Genomic DNA, 14,608 nt, shown 5'->3' with positions numbered 1-14,608 from the left:
CCATAAAAGCTTGCGAAGACAAGATTTATACCCAAATCAAAAGTGTCAAAAACAAGCACACAATATCAAAGGTGAAAAAAAAAATCATCATTCCAAAAACAAGTTCAATAAGCAGCACAAAATTCCAGATTCTACGATAAGTACTCATGAAACCAAGGTGAATAACACAATGTTCTGATCTCAAGGGATTCAGAGTCTCTAGGGTAGTCTGACAAGTAAACAAATATTTAAAATAGAATGTGCAAGTGCTGACTCTGAGGTATGTACAAAATGATATGGGAAAGCACAAGATTGGAGGAAGAGCTTTTAGGGGGCGCTCCAGGAAGGTATGGTCTAAGTAGGGGATGTGAACTAAATCTTGAAACATAAGTAGGTGTTTTTTAGAGAAAGGTAGAAAAATATGATGACTTAAGAAATGCAGTAATTATTTAGCAAGTAACAGTCAATATAATATAATAAAAGGAACACTTTTCCAGTGATGACTCCTATCTCATAAGATTTTTTAAATAATTTAAATTCAAGGACTTCGAAAGGGTAATTAAATTATACAAAATTAGTACAAATCAAATAAAATAGTTCTATGACATTTTATAATAAAATATTGCTTAATTGAAGCTCAAAACACTTCTCTTTTAAGATATCGGACTTAGTGTAACTTAGAAGACTATTTTTATGTCACTGAAGATTTTACATTTAACATCAAGATGATAAAGAGAGATAACGCCTACCATATGCTTAACACACTGCTTGGCATGGAAGGACTCAACAAGTGTAAGCTGCTATCACTGTCATCATCATCATTAAAGGTTTCTGTGTATTTTAAACAGCAAGGAACCTGGAAATGGGACCTCTAGCTTTTAGTCTCATTTCTCCAACTAAACTGCTTTGCAAACTTGGACAAGCCACTTAACTTCAGCCACAGTTGACTTATTATATTAAAGTAAACCCACATTTACTTCACTGGGGTTGGGAGAGAATATTAAAAACATAAAGTATGAAACCAAACCCAATCTATAAATGCCAATCCCTCCCCACAAGTAAAAATATTTAAGATAACAGTAGAAATACATGTATGCCATCTTTAAATCAGCTGCAGGTTATTTCTCTCAGAATATGAAGGTATTTGCTAAAGATAAATGTATCTAGACATTAACACTTCCATAAAATTTGTTATTAATCAATGTTTGCTTTACTTTCTTAAACTGAAAAAGGAATCACAATTACTGGAACTTATATTACCTAGACCCTTTCCTTCTATAACTCATTTGTTTTATCCAAGCAAATATGATATATGTGGTGGTCCATATAATTAATACTAACATATCACATATCCACTTTCTCTATATAAGATAAATATATTAATGTATGCTACTATTCTGGTTCAAAGTAGCCTAAGAAAAGTTCAACAATTCAAAATTAGTTACCATTTATAATGCTGTATAATCAATTATTCCCAAAAACTCAAAAATAAATAGTTCACAATAACTTTTGCTAAAATCTTTTTTGTATACAAATCCATCAAACCGTCCTACATTCATTTTGATGTTACTGTAAACAGCTAGTCCTGAGTCCTCCAAGGGCCGCATTCCCTACCATAGCACCAGCTCACTGAGACTGGCTGGACCCTCCCTACCAACATCACTCTCCATATAGTGCTGGCCTTTGGGATGATTTCTAAGTAGCTTCACTTTGTTTAATAATGAAAAGGACTCTAGCTTTTTTGAATCTGAAGGCGTGAGTCCCACCTCTTCTACTTAATACCTAGACAGTCTTATCTAACTACCTCACACACATTTCCTGCAGCCTTAGTCTCCACATCTAGAGTGGTATCTGAACAAGAAGTTATTCTGAGGACTAGTTAACATAGTACAATTTCACAAATGGATTTTAAACAGTTAAAAGCTGTTAACCTATAGGCTAATATTGTTTTCCAAAACAACAGATCACAAAATAGTTTCTAATCCCCTAACTTCCCCCTTTGGCTTGTTACTCAAGAAGTCTTCTAAATATTTAAGCTAATACTCCCAGAGGGAGGAATTATTTACTAGGATCACCAATCATGTCCTACTACATCTAAATGTAAAATTCAGCCATGTGAGGAAAGGAAGAGATAGAACTGATTCTAGGCAAAGAAACTTGTGTTACCTCCTATCTATTTCCTTCCCCAGTTTTCCATCTACCTTACTCAAAGTAGGTAATTAGGAAAAACTACCCCAGGCACTAATAAAGACAATGCAGGATGCTGGAGAACAGACCTCCTGTGTTTCACCAGAAGAGCCTGATCTGTGAGTACCTATGATCCCTTCTCTGACAGGTTCATCAGGGTCAGGTACTCCAAACTAAAAGAGAACAGCTCAGTTTTATTTAGATCATTGTCTTTTTTCTATGATCAGATGATCCTCAGGCTCAAGATAAGAATAAAGTTAATAATAGTAAGCCCTAAATAAACTATTTCATTTAATCTGCCCAATAGCCTTGAGGTAAATATCCCCTTTTATACATAAGGAAATTGAGGCACATAAAGGTTTTTTTGTTTGTTTGTTTTTTTAGATTTTATTTATTTGAGAGAGAGAGCGCATGAAAGGGGCGAGGGGCAGAGGGAGAAGCCAGCTCCCTGATGAGCAGAGGGCCTGATGTGGGACTTGATCCCGGGACTCCAGGATCATGACCTGAGCCGAAGGCAGTTGCTTAACCAACTGAGCCACCCAGGTTCCCGAGGCACATAAAGTTTTAACAGCTGTGTGATATCCCATAATATGGATGTAAAATAATTCATTTAACCTTTTCCTACTGTTGAACTTTTAGGCTGTTGCCAATTTTTTCTTAGATCATAAAACTACATTCATCCCTCATACCTGTCCCTAGGTAATTCTTCCTTAGCTAAAGAACTAAGGATTAATGACAAGAACATCTTTAAATCTCTTGATACATAGGGTTAAAATGTCATTCAGAGCAGCTGTTAACATTTTACATACCCTACAACATCATTTAAGAATACTTTATCCAGGCACCTGGGTGGCTCAGTGGGTTAAGTGTCTGCCTTCAGCTCAGGTCATGATCTTGGGGTCCTGGGAACCCGCTCTGGGGTCAGACTCCTTGTTCAGCCAGGAGTCTTCTTCTCCTTTTCCCTCTGCCCCTCCCCTGGCTCATGCTTACTCATTTACACTCACTCTCTCTCAAATAAATAAATAATCTTTTAAAAAATGATTATTTTAGCATGCCTAGGAAACAACTGTAATTTTTTAATCACTTGTTTTTCATTGTATATTATTATTAGTGAAAATAAATTTCTATATTAATGAGCAATACGTGTATCTTCTTTCTTGAAATATACCAAGTCCTTTGCCAAGTTAATTTTTTTTTTTTTAAAGATTGTATTTATTTATTTGACAGACAGAGATCACAAGGAGGCAGAGAGGCAGGCAGAGAGAAGGGGGGCGAAGCAGGCTCCTGCTGAGCAGAGATCCCGATGTGGGGCTTGATCCTAGGACCCTGGAATCATGACCCAAGCCGAAGGCAGAGACTTTAACCCACTGAGCCACCCAGGTGCCCCAAGTTAATATTTTTCTTATGACTCGTCCTATAATACTTAATACCTAAGGTTTTGGTTTTTGGTTTTTTTTTTAATTTAGAATACTGTTCAGGAGTCAGTGGGGTGCAACTCAAACTGGCTCAAGCAAAATAGGAAATTTATTAGCTTAATGCACTGAAAAGTCAGGGGATACAACTGACCTGAACGGTTCCAAAGATGTCGTTGGTAATCTATCTCCTCATTCTAGGTGCCTCTGTGATAGGTCCATTCTCAAGCATACCCTGATTCATGGTGACAGATTGCCAGTCAAATACAGCCTTATATTCTAACATTTTGTCAACACTAATGGTCAATATCTTTCTCTGACAGAATTAAAGAAGTTACCAAGCTACTTAGATGTGCAGCTAGATTTTTAACCAAAAATTTTATTCATGAGCCAGGTCCAGTTTCTGCTTCTGATTCAGGAAAGCAGAAAGGAATCCACAGAAACCCCAAACTATATAAACAAAGAATCAAGAAGGGATGACTCCCAAGAGGAGTCTCAAAAAATCTAGAACTGTTAGCAGCAGAAAAAATGGATGTTATACAGCCAAAATGTCAGAAAATTGTAACATTCTAGCCCTTAGCTGCCCATAAGGTATGTATACATAATTTTTCATGTATATATTCACTTCTCTATATATACATAATTCTTTAATACCCATGTTTAACAATTTTACTACTGGGGCACCTGGGTGGCTCAGTTGTTAGGTGTCTGCCTTAGGATTGGGTTGTGATCCCAGGGTCCTATGGAGCCCCACACCCTGCTCAGCAGGAAGCCTGCTTCTCCCTCTCCCACTCCCCCTGCTTATGTTACCTCTCTTGCTGTGTCTGTCAAATAAATAAATAAAATCTTTAGAAGAAAAAGATGTTACTACCATACCACAATAGGAAACATACTCATCACCTCAAGGAGGTGTGGGGTGAGCAGGGAGTGAGGAAGAGACAAAGACAATGTCAAGGTAATGCATCAAGCTACAAGTCTAATAAAACTTCGTGTTATGAACTGGTCAGGTCCAAATGTGCATTCTTTTTGGTGGTACCTCATTATCTGACAACATGTAGTTATACAATGAATTTAACTACCTCCCTGATACTTAATATAGGATGGTAAAGAACATAAATAATAATTTGCACTTTGAAGAGTGGCAAAGGTAAACCATGATCACTAATTTGAAGCACACACGGTACACTACTGGTGAAAGTATCAAGAATTTCTTATCCTGGCAATGCAGTTCCTTGGTTCAACCAATTCAGATGTACTCATTCCTACTAACTCAGAAGACCTCACTTGTCTGCTCACCTTCATAGCTTAGATTTTCCATCCAGTAGCTACACCGCTTTAGCAGCCAACTTCCTCTTACTAAAGCTTAGAACTGCCTTAGAAGGAAAGGAATACAGATCTTTGTTTCCCAGACTTGAAGTTATTCTTGAAGTAGTTTTGGTTTTTTTTTTTTTAAGATTTTATTTATTTATTTGAGAGAGAGAGAGATTGAGAGAGAGAGCATGAGAGGGGAGAAGGTCAGAAGGAGAAGCAGACTCCCCATGTTGCTGGGAGCTCAACGAAGGACTCGATCCTGGGACTCCGGGATCATGACCTGAGCCAAAGGCAGTCATTTAACAAACTGAGCCGCCCACACGCCCCTCTCGAAGTAGTTTTCTCAAACCTAACACATTTTTGGTCAATTACCTTCGGTCAACTGGTTGAATTAGCATCAGAACCAGAAATCTTGTCAAGATATAGCTTAACAATCCAGATTTCCATCTTTTCAATAACCTAACAACATTCAGTCTCCCAGTATTTTCTTCCCTGTCTGCTTTCAACCATGCCAGCTTGCACCAAAGCTAGCTGCCCTCCTATAAAACATTATCAAAGGCCACAAAAAAGTGACCAAAAACTAAAGTATCCCCCTAAAGTTACCACCTCAGTAATTCCATGGGCAAAGATGCCCAGGTGACAATTTATTTATTTATTTTTTTTTATTTATTTGACAGACAGAAATCACAAGTAGGCAGAGAAGCAGGCAGAGAGAGAGAGAGAGAGAGAGAGAGAGAGGAGGAATCAGGTTCTTTGCTGAGCAGAGAGCCCATTGCGGGGCTCGATCCCAGGACCCTGGGATCATGACCTGACCTGAAGGCAGAGGCTTAACCCACTGAGCCACCTAGGTGCCCCCCCAGGTGACAATTTAAAGCAGCTGTTCTGTAATTCCTTAAAAGGAATTGCTAGGGGAAAGCAACGTCCTCATTGCCTTATACTCCATTTTGACATTTAAAGTCTATTCCTTACAACATACCATTTCCATTTACTAAAGTCTATGCTAGGAAGGATTCTTTCCATTTACAAGTGACAGAGCCCCAATTTAAAATGACTTGAAGCTAACAACAATAATAAACTTTAAAAGAGAATTTAATGGTTAGAAAATAATTTCCATAGGCACAGAGAATGCCAGAGGTTCAAGGAGAATCAAGAATGTATTTCTCTCTCTCTCTCGGGGCACCTGAGTGGCTGTTGGTTAAGCATCCACTCTTGATTTCGGCTCAGGTCATGATCTCGAGGTCCTGGGATTGAACCCAGCTTGGAGCCCACCATTGGGCTCCATGCTCAGCAGGAAGTTTGCTCCAGGTTCTCCTTCTCCCTCTGCCCCTTCCCCTGCTCATGCACATGCGCAAACACTCGTGCACATTCTCTCAAATAATTTGTTTTGTTTTGTTTTGTTTTGTTTCGTTTTGTTTTGTTTTAAAAAGGACGTATTTCTCTCTCTCCCCATACTAAGTCAAATTCTAATACAGGCTCCCACAACTATAGGATGATACCAATTTAGCATCCCCAAAAGAATGAGTTTCAGCACAAGTCCTATGACTGACCCTATGACTCCCCTTGAGTTAAATGTTCAACTCTGAGTCAATCACAGTGATTCTGGCCATGCCTGGGTTAGATACCCAGCCCACCTAAACCAGCTGATCTAAAAATGGCAGATAAGTGCTTCCTCAAAGGCAACTACAGTGCCCTTATCAAAAAGGGAAATGTATGCCAGAGAGACAAAAACAAAAGATGTCCACCATTCCTGGTAATATGACATACTGCAAAAATACTTTTTTAATTTTTTTTAAGATTTTATTTTCTTATTTGTCAGAGAGAGAGAGAGCGCGAAAGCACGTGCGAGCACAGGCACAAGCAGGGGGAGGGGCAGTCAGAGGGAGAAGCAGGCTCCCCACTGAGCAAGGAGCCTGATACAGGACTTGATTCCAGGACACTGGGATCATGATCTGAGCCAAAGGCAGACAGACACTTAACTGACTGAGCCACCCAGGTGTCCCAATAACTTTTTTAATTTCTATTCAAAGCATTATATGTATTCTTTGCTAATAAGAACATAATCTTTGTCATGTGCTTATACATTTGACATATACATAGGTTTATTGAAACGAAAAGTTCTTATCAGATACTTACTTCTTCCAATATGTCAGTTTAAAAATAACATTTACCTATGTAGTAAGGTCTACATAATGCATACATATTTAACACACATTTCTAGTTACAAAACTAGGCAATACATTAAATGAGTCTCATTTATTTCAGGATCTTGGGTCTGGACCTTCCTGTTGACTGTTGAGAAACTGGTCTTCTACTGCCTAATAATAGGGTCCTTCCTAGTCAAAATGCATTTAACTTACCCAAGAGCCAAAACATAAAAGATAAATATGTATCTTCAACTTATGATGTTATGTTCTGATAAACCCATTGTAAGTTGAAAATATCAAAAGTCAAAAATGCATTTAATACATCCAACATTCTGATCATCATTGCTTGGCCTAGCCCACCTTAAACATTCTCAGAACACTTACATTAGCCTACAGTTGGGTAAATCATCTAACATAAAGCCTATTTTATAATGAAGCGTTGAATTATCTCCTGTAATTTATTGAATTCTACACTGAAAGTAGAGAAAAACAGAATGGTTGTATGGGTACAGAATGGCTGAGTATATCAGCTGTCCACGTTCATGATCCAGTGGCTAACAGGGAGGTGACTTGCTGCCTAGCATCACGAGAGAGTATCATACTACATATCACTAACTGAGGAAAAGGTCAAATCCTAAGTATGGTTTTTAATGAGTGTATATTACTTTTGGACCATTGTAAAGTCAAAAAATCGCTGAGCCATCAGTTAAAGTCAGGGACCGTCCATATGCAAAAACAGCTTCCTGCCCTCGTGGAGTTCACAGCATAGGAGGGGAAACACACATAAATAACAAGAGTAGAAAAATAAATAAATAACAATATTTGAGAGTGATAGGTGTATCTCTGTAGAAGGAGATACTGGTTCCCCCACTACCCCAAAGTAGAGTGTTCTATGAAACCTTTCAAAAGCCAAAATGCATAAAACGAAGAGTATCTCTCACTCTCCTAAAGTTGGCAATATGCTACTTCACTTTTACAAAAGACCTATTACTGGTACAGTAATGGTTTTTTTGGTAAAAGCAAAAATCTTCTTCAGATTTTTTTTAGTTAACAAAAACAGGTATTAACATAGGTCTTTCATAAAAGTGAAATGGCAAGGGGCGCCTGGGTGGCTCAGTGGATTAAGCCACTGCCTTCGGCTCAGGTCATGATCTCGGGGTTCTGGGATCGAGCCCCACATCGGGCTCTCTGCTCAGCGGGGAGCCTGCTTCCCCCTGACTCTCTGCCTACTTGTGATCTCTCTCTGTCAAATAAATAAATAAAATCTTAAAAAAAAAAAAAAAGTGAAATGGCAAAACATCAACTTTTTGGAAAGCAGGGGATACCTGTATGCTGACAATGCATGAAATATGAAAAGTTCAGGCAAGAAATTAGAAGCCTATGAAACTGATGCAAAATAATATTTAAATAAACAGTCAAAAATATGGATGATTGAATTTTAGGATACAGTAGCACATCAGTGATCCAAAATGAGGGGGGGGAGTTTGAGATAAATAGCTCCCTTTGTCATATAATCTTTTCCCCAAAAATTTCCATTTAAAGACCTACTGCATCTTTAAATGTACAAAGAAATTTTAAACCTAACTTTTTTTATTCCAGTTGAATACATTCCAATGAATTTCTCTATACTGTGTTTGGAGAAAGCATAGCTAAGACAGAACCTTGAGATACATTTATTCAACGGCATAGTATTTGCCAAAAACTGACTAGCGATATACAAAATACTTATTTAAAATTAATATGCCTTGATCATAATCTGGCTATAGAGTATTTGCACTTTGCTCTCTTTTTTTTTATTCAACTATAATTAACATACAGTGTTACATCAGTATAATGATTCAACAATTCTATACATTTCTCAGGGCTTATCCATACTGCTTTGGTGTCATTCCATGACTAAATGAATCTTTCTATGGAAAATCTCAGAACTCTTGATGGTGTAACTTCCAATGTTTACAAATGGATTCTTAATTTAACTTGCAATACTCAACAGCAAAAATAAAATAATTCAAGTTAATATGAAAAGACTTACATGCCAATGTAAATTAAAATGCAGAAAATTCTCTTTTAATATATTAAGTAAACATAATTTTGTTAATATTAAGGACTTCCATGATTCCAAGATGCAACTACATATTTTTAAAATAAATTTAGTTCAAATGCAGAATATACCTTTTGTTTTTGAAATTCTATGTATCTTTAAAGGGAAAATGATTCTGATTTTCAAACTACAAACGAAAAAACTCTAAGAAAAGCTATTGTCCCATTCAATCACAAGAGAATCACTTAAAAATTCCCTGTTAACAAAAATACTATGATTCATATGCAAGAGAGGAGAGGAACTTTGCCCACAAAATCCCAGGTAAGTATCTTGTATTGTTTTCAATATAATATGCCATTCACATGTAAAAAAATGAAATTATGAGAGGAAGTATTTTTTTACAAGATACACTGATATAGCACTGTAATTTGGGAAAAAAAATTTTTAATCAAATGCTATAGAATTATACTACCTAAGACAACTATTCAAACCTGAATTCTTTCACTAAGTAAATATCAATCCTCTATTTTATCTTTTCTAAAACTATGTTTATATTAAAATCTTTGATAAAAAGAAACTTTCATGTTATTAACAAAGAACACATGATATTTACATAGCATTTACTTCAAGGAAAGAAAAACCTTATACAAACATATGTTAAGGGTGTTTACAAAAGAAGCACTCAATTAAGCAGTATGCCTATTTTATAACTGAAACAGGCAACCAAATTCCTTATCTAGAGTTAGGACTCTCTTATACTGCTACATTAAATAATTCTTCTTAAAGTCAAAGTTTGTTGATGATCAGCTTCTTTCACAGCTACACTGCAAAATTCTGGACACTATACTATCATTGTAACATTATTTATAAATTAATTTACTCATCTTCCTGATTCTGTAAATATAAATATTGGGTGCTATATTTTAACGTTTCAAGTTATCAATATCATTATACAAAATATATCCATCTACAATTGAAATTAATCACTTTATTTCTCTTTACATCCGTGATTCTTCGACAAATTCATAACCCATCTGATTAATGGAAACAGCTCTACCTTGGCAAACAAAAGCAGAAAAATTACAGCCATGACTGTGTAGAAACCCTATATTTCACTGCATACTTAAACTTCACTCAGCAAAACTTTTAATTCTTTGGGTAAGGCAAGAGAAAAATAACACCTGAAAACCAAGTATTAGTATTCTCATTTTATCTAGAGATATAGAATGTACATGAAAAATAGATAAATATTTTGGCAAAAGTGACTGATTAAGACTGTTTAAGTAGAAACTGTTTTGTTTTTAAGTTTCATCAGTTCCCCTCCTTTCTTTTCTGTCATAAATGGCACTGTGATAGAGATTTCACTATTTCTACCTACTTTTTTAATTTAATATTTTAAATTAAGATTGAATATTGAAAAAACTCACTTTAGAGATAATACTAGAAGCTTCTAACTTCTAACTAGTCACTAAGCTCCCTAAATGGATTTTACTGATTTACTTATTAAGTAAATAGAACTGTTTTGATAATTATTTTCTAAATGCCTATGATTTCCAAGTATTTTCAGAATCAGCTTGAACATGACATTTTTTTCATGAGTATATTAGCAAGATAAAGCCCTAAACCTACAGCTCAAGAAATATTACGCTTCAAGTGATCAATTTGTATTCTAAAATCAATATAATTAGCAACTTAATAGTAAATAGCTCCCTTTGTCATATATTCTTTTCCCCAAACGTTTCAAGAACTACTGCATCCTTTAAATATGAACAAAGAAATTTTAAACCTAACCTTTTTTATTCCAAAATCAATGAGTTACAAGGTCTTATGTGGATTTGGGATATAACATTTCAGTATTACCTTATTTCTGATTACTCCAATTAAGCTTAACAGTAAAGCTAATCTCTAACATAATGTTTGCATACTGAGACTTCACGCCAGATTTTCACTGCACTATAAGAGAGTTAAATTTCTTTTCTATCTCAAAAGAAGTATTTCACTTCCTTTCTTAACCTAACTGTATATGTATAGAACCCCATCTGTTAAGAACTGATCTGGCATACATCACTACTGCTGCAGAGTCCAAACTGGTTACACATTCAAATCAGTTTCCAGCTTGTGAGAGCTCTATTGCCTCTTACCATGTTAAAATGTACTAAGCATACAAACACTTATTAAAATAACCTAATATCACATGACCTAAGGTTAAAAAATGGTATTGGTTAGGTGAAAACTGGAAAAAAAACTTTATATGTGTTCTTTTAAATTTACAGAAATACAGTACCTGCTAACATACTAATATATTTTGAGATTTCATCTTGCTTGTTTTTTAAAAAGGCAAGTACTGACCTCCTATTTGCAGCTGGTTAAAAGAAACAATATTTCTGTCATTGTTTTGAAAAGAATTTGGTTATATCCAGGTGACATTCTCCCAAACTTACAATGACTTTTTTGGTGATTTATTTGAAAGGTAGAGTAGAAAGAGGTGTATTCTATTTAAAAAGTAATAATATAACAAAGCAAACACATATTCTTTGACTTGACATACTAGCAAAAAAGGAAAAAACGAAAGCAGCTTTAACTTTTCTGTGAATTTAAGAGGTTCATAAGACCACAGACATTAATCCACGTCTCAGGGCACCACTGCTGTAGTTGCAGCTTTCTTTCAGTTTTCCAATAGATGAAATAAAAATAATTGCTTGGCTGAAAAATCAGACTATATGGGTGTTATAAAAAATCTCCTTGTAAACATATTTTTACATTTCTGTGACTCCACACCAAATACAAGTCAACTGATCCGCTCCTGATTTAAGCCTTGTCTTCCCAAACCCTACCTTAACAGTGTGTCAAAGACTAGATATTGCAGAGGAAACTGCTTTAAAAGCTTTGCTGCAGCAAAACTGCATTTGCAAAACATTAAAAATGAACTACTCTTAATTATCCGCAATTTATGATTCTGCTTTCTTTATTTCTTCTCATTTCTTCCCCTGACATCTTGAACGCTTCTTAGCCTCTCTGTAGATAGCGCAAAACATTAAGTCATACACAGTTCTGCAGTAACTCTTTCTTATCATGAAAGAAACCAAAACCTACGGCTTCATTTAACACCTTGCCTTTAGTCTTTATCCAATGCCACGCTCTCGGAAGGCAACCATAGAAACCAACCTGTATGATTGGGTGCCCTCACATTTTAACACCTTGTGTGCATTAAAAAAAAAAAAAAAAAAATGACTAAGAGGTCAGCATACCCAGGGCAGTATTACAAAGAAAGAAGGCTGCCTAAAAAGAGATGGGGCGGGAAGGGGGGGCGGTGCAAAATACAGCCACAACACTCTCCATCACAGCCTCTGAATATATTTAAAGGCAGATGCAAAACTGCATCATTTTCCTCATTTAAAAACATCACACCCCAGCTGCTCAAGTTAGAGCTAATGCGCTTCTCACATTTCGGTAGCACGGGGGAATTTAGGCTCTAGGGGCAAGGCTTTCATCCTCGGAGAGCGACACCACAGACAATTAAGAGTGTAGAAGAAAGAACCCCAGAGAAAAGGAGGCCTCCTCTCCCCCTAACTAAACTCTCAAGTCAACCCAAAACCTGCACGGCAAGGAATAATTTCTGCTCATAGTCAGGAGAAGTGATAATAAGCGGTGTTAAGTTGGGCACCGCACTCAGGAGGCAGGAGAGGACCAGAGGAGAGCTGGGAGGTGGGGTGGCTAAGGCTGCGCGCAGGCAGGTCACCCGCTGGGCAATACCCGCCCGACGATCGGGGCTCCCAGGGACGCGCAGCGTGTGCGACCCTGGGGGTGGAGGTGTGTGGGAGCGAGAGGCTGGGGAGGCAAGCTATGGGGGCTGGGAGCAGATGGAGAGCACGCCTTTTCCCTTACCAGGTTGAGCACCGTCTCCACGATGTCCCTGTTGCTGACCTCTCCGACCTGTATGAGTCCAATCAACACTGCGAATTTCATCCGGATGTTGCGGATCGGCACCGAAGGGTTAATCATCCCCGCGGGCAGCACCACCGAGCCGGAGCCGGACGCCCCCCTCAGCTCTCCCATCCCACTGCCCCCGCTGCCGCCACCGCCGCTGCCGCCACCGCCGCTGCCCCCGCCGCCTCCGCCTCCGGCCCCGACGGCGATGAGCCCCACGGGCTGAGGCTCGAGCCCCGGGCCCGGGCCCGGCTTCTCGCTCGCCATTTGCCCCCCTCCTGGGGAGAAGGGAAAAGCAGAGGCGCTGCCTCCGCTGGTACCGTTATACCTGCCTCGGCCCCCGCCCCCCGGCCGTCGCCTCGGAGCCCCAGCATCCACCAGCGCCGCGGCGCCGGGCCCGCTCCCGCCTGCGCGTCAGCCCGGCCCGCTCCGGCGCCCTCCCCGGCGGAGGCGGTGGGTTATTCCCAGGCTTATTCCCGAGGGTGGCTGCGCCGCTAACCGCTGCCCTGCGAGCGGCCGTGCCCGCCCAGCAGCTATACCGCTGTCGCCGCCGCTACCGCTGCCTCCTCTCTCTCCCCCTCCCGGTCCGTCCGGCCCGGCCCGCCCCCCGCGGAGATGCGGCCGCCGCTCCGAAAAGCCCTAGGTGGCGAGCAGCTGGCCACGACGCTGGCCGGTGCTGAAGCTCAGGCTGTGGCCGACGCTACTGACGCTGCTGCTACTGCTGCTACGGGCGCCACTGTTGTTGTGAAGCCCCGACGCCGCCGCTCACTCCGCCATGTTGCCGCCCCCTGCCTGCGGTAGCGGCCACTGCGCCTGCGCAGAGTCTCCGGGGGCGGAGCCCTCGGTGCACCCCCTCTTTTGCCCTGCCCTCCTTCTCTTTTCCACCCACCCACCCCGACACCCCTCGTCCCTCCCCCAACCACCCTGAACTGATAGACAGGTGAGCAGGTGCATGGGGACCAATGCCAGACCCTGGGGCAAGCTGGTAGAGGCGGGACAGGTAGTGGCTTCCTTGTACTTTTTCCCTAGAGGGTGGATTCTCCCAGTGGGGAAGGACACAGTGAGTGTGTGTCTTGTCTTCGCTGCCTCCTCCTCCTTCCTTCAATATCCTTTTGCTAAGAGGAGGTTCATCATCTTCGTCTTCATCATTGCATCCAGCAGCTGCCACTGCCAGTGCCACGTGCCTTGTAAGGTAGGGGAGTGGCAGACGACCTCTTTCTGCCCCTCTTCGTCCTTCCTCGCAGTACTACCCGCCTAGCGCCCCCCCAACCCCCAATTTCCCAAATAAAAAGTGGCTGGCAAAGCAGAAACAAACGCACCATGGGGAAAGATCTTGCATTGTCGGGGAAGGATACAGATGGAGTGTAATGGGTCTTTTTCTACAGCTATGAAAGAGGCTGACACCTGCACACACAGGCACGACTTAAAATAGAACTTGTCAAACAGTGATCCGCTCTGGATGGAGCTCTGAACAACAAACAGCTCTTGAACTCACCTATCAGCCTAAAAAGGCTGCACTGAGTGACACTATATGGTAGTTTGGTGGGAGCTACACATCCCATATTTCAGAAATCTCTTGAGATCTTCAGGTATGATGCCAACTAATG

General features: G+C 39.7%; 1 protein-coding gene across 4 annotated transcripts in view; it reads right to left on the bottom strand.

Moving 5' to 3' along the window:
* LOC111158523 (neurobeachin) overlaps nucleotides 1–13,268 on the bottom strand; it is a 672,328-nt gene extending 659,060 nt beyond the window's left edge. For 3 of the 4 annotated variants that reach the window (XM_022520602.1, XM_022520603.1, XM_022520605.1), the window contains exon 1: nucleotides 12,960–13,268. In XM_022520602.1, coding sequence (XP_022376310.1) covers nucleotides 12,960–13,268 — 309 coding nt within the window. The remainder of the gene's footprint in view (nucleotides 1–12,959) is intronic. The other variant, XM_022520604.1, reaches the window with a different exon arrangement.
* Between the last annotated feature and the right edge of the window lie 1,340 nt (nucleotides 13,269–14,608).

Source organism: Enhydra lutris, unplaced genomic scaffold (genome assembly GCF_002288905.1).
Source record: "Enhydra lutris kenyoni isolate GAN:26980312 unplaced genomic scaffold, ASM228890v2 scaffoldscaffold60, whole genome shotgun sequence".
NCBI classification, from domain to species: domain Eukaryota; kingdom Metazoa; phylum Chordata; class Mammalia; order Carnivora; family Mustelidae; genus Enhydra; species Enhydra lutris.
Note: the sequence above shows the minus strand (reverse complement) of the source record. Positions and strands in the feature narration are given on the sequence as shown.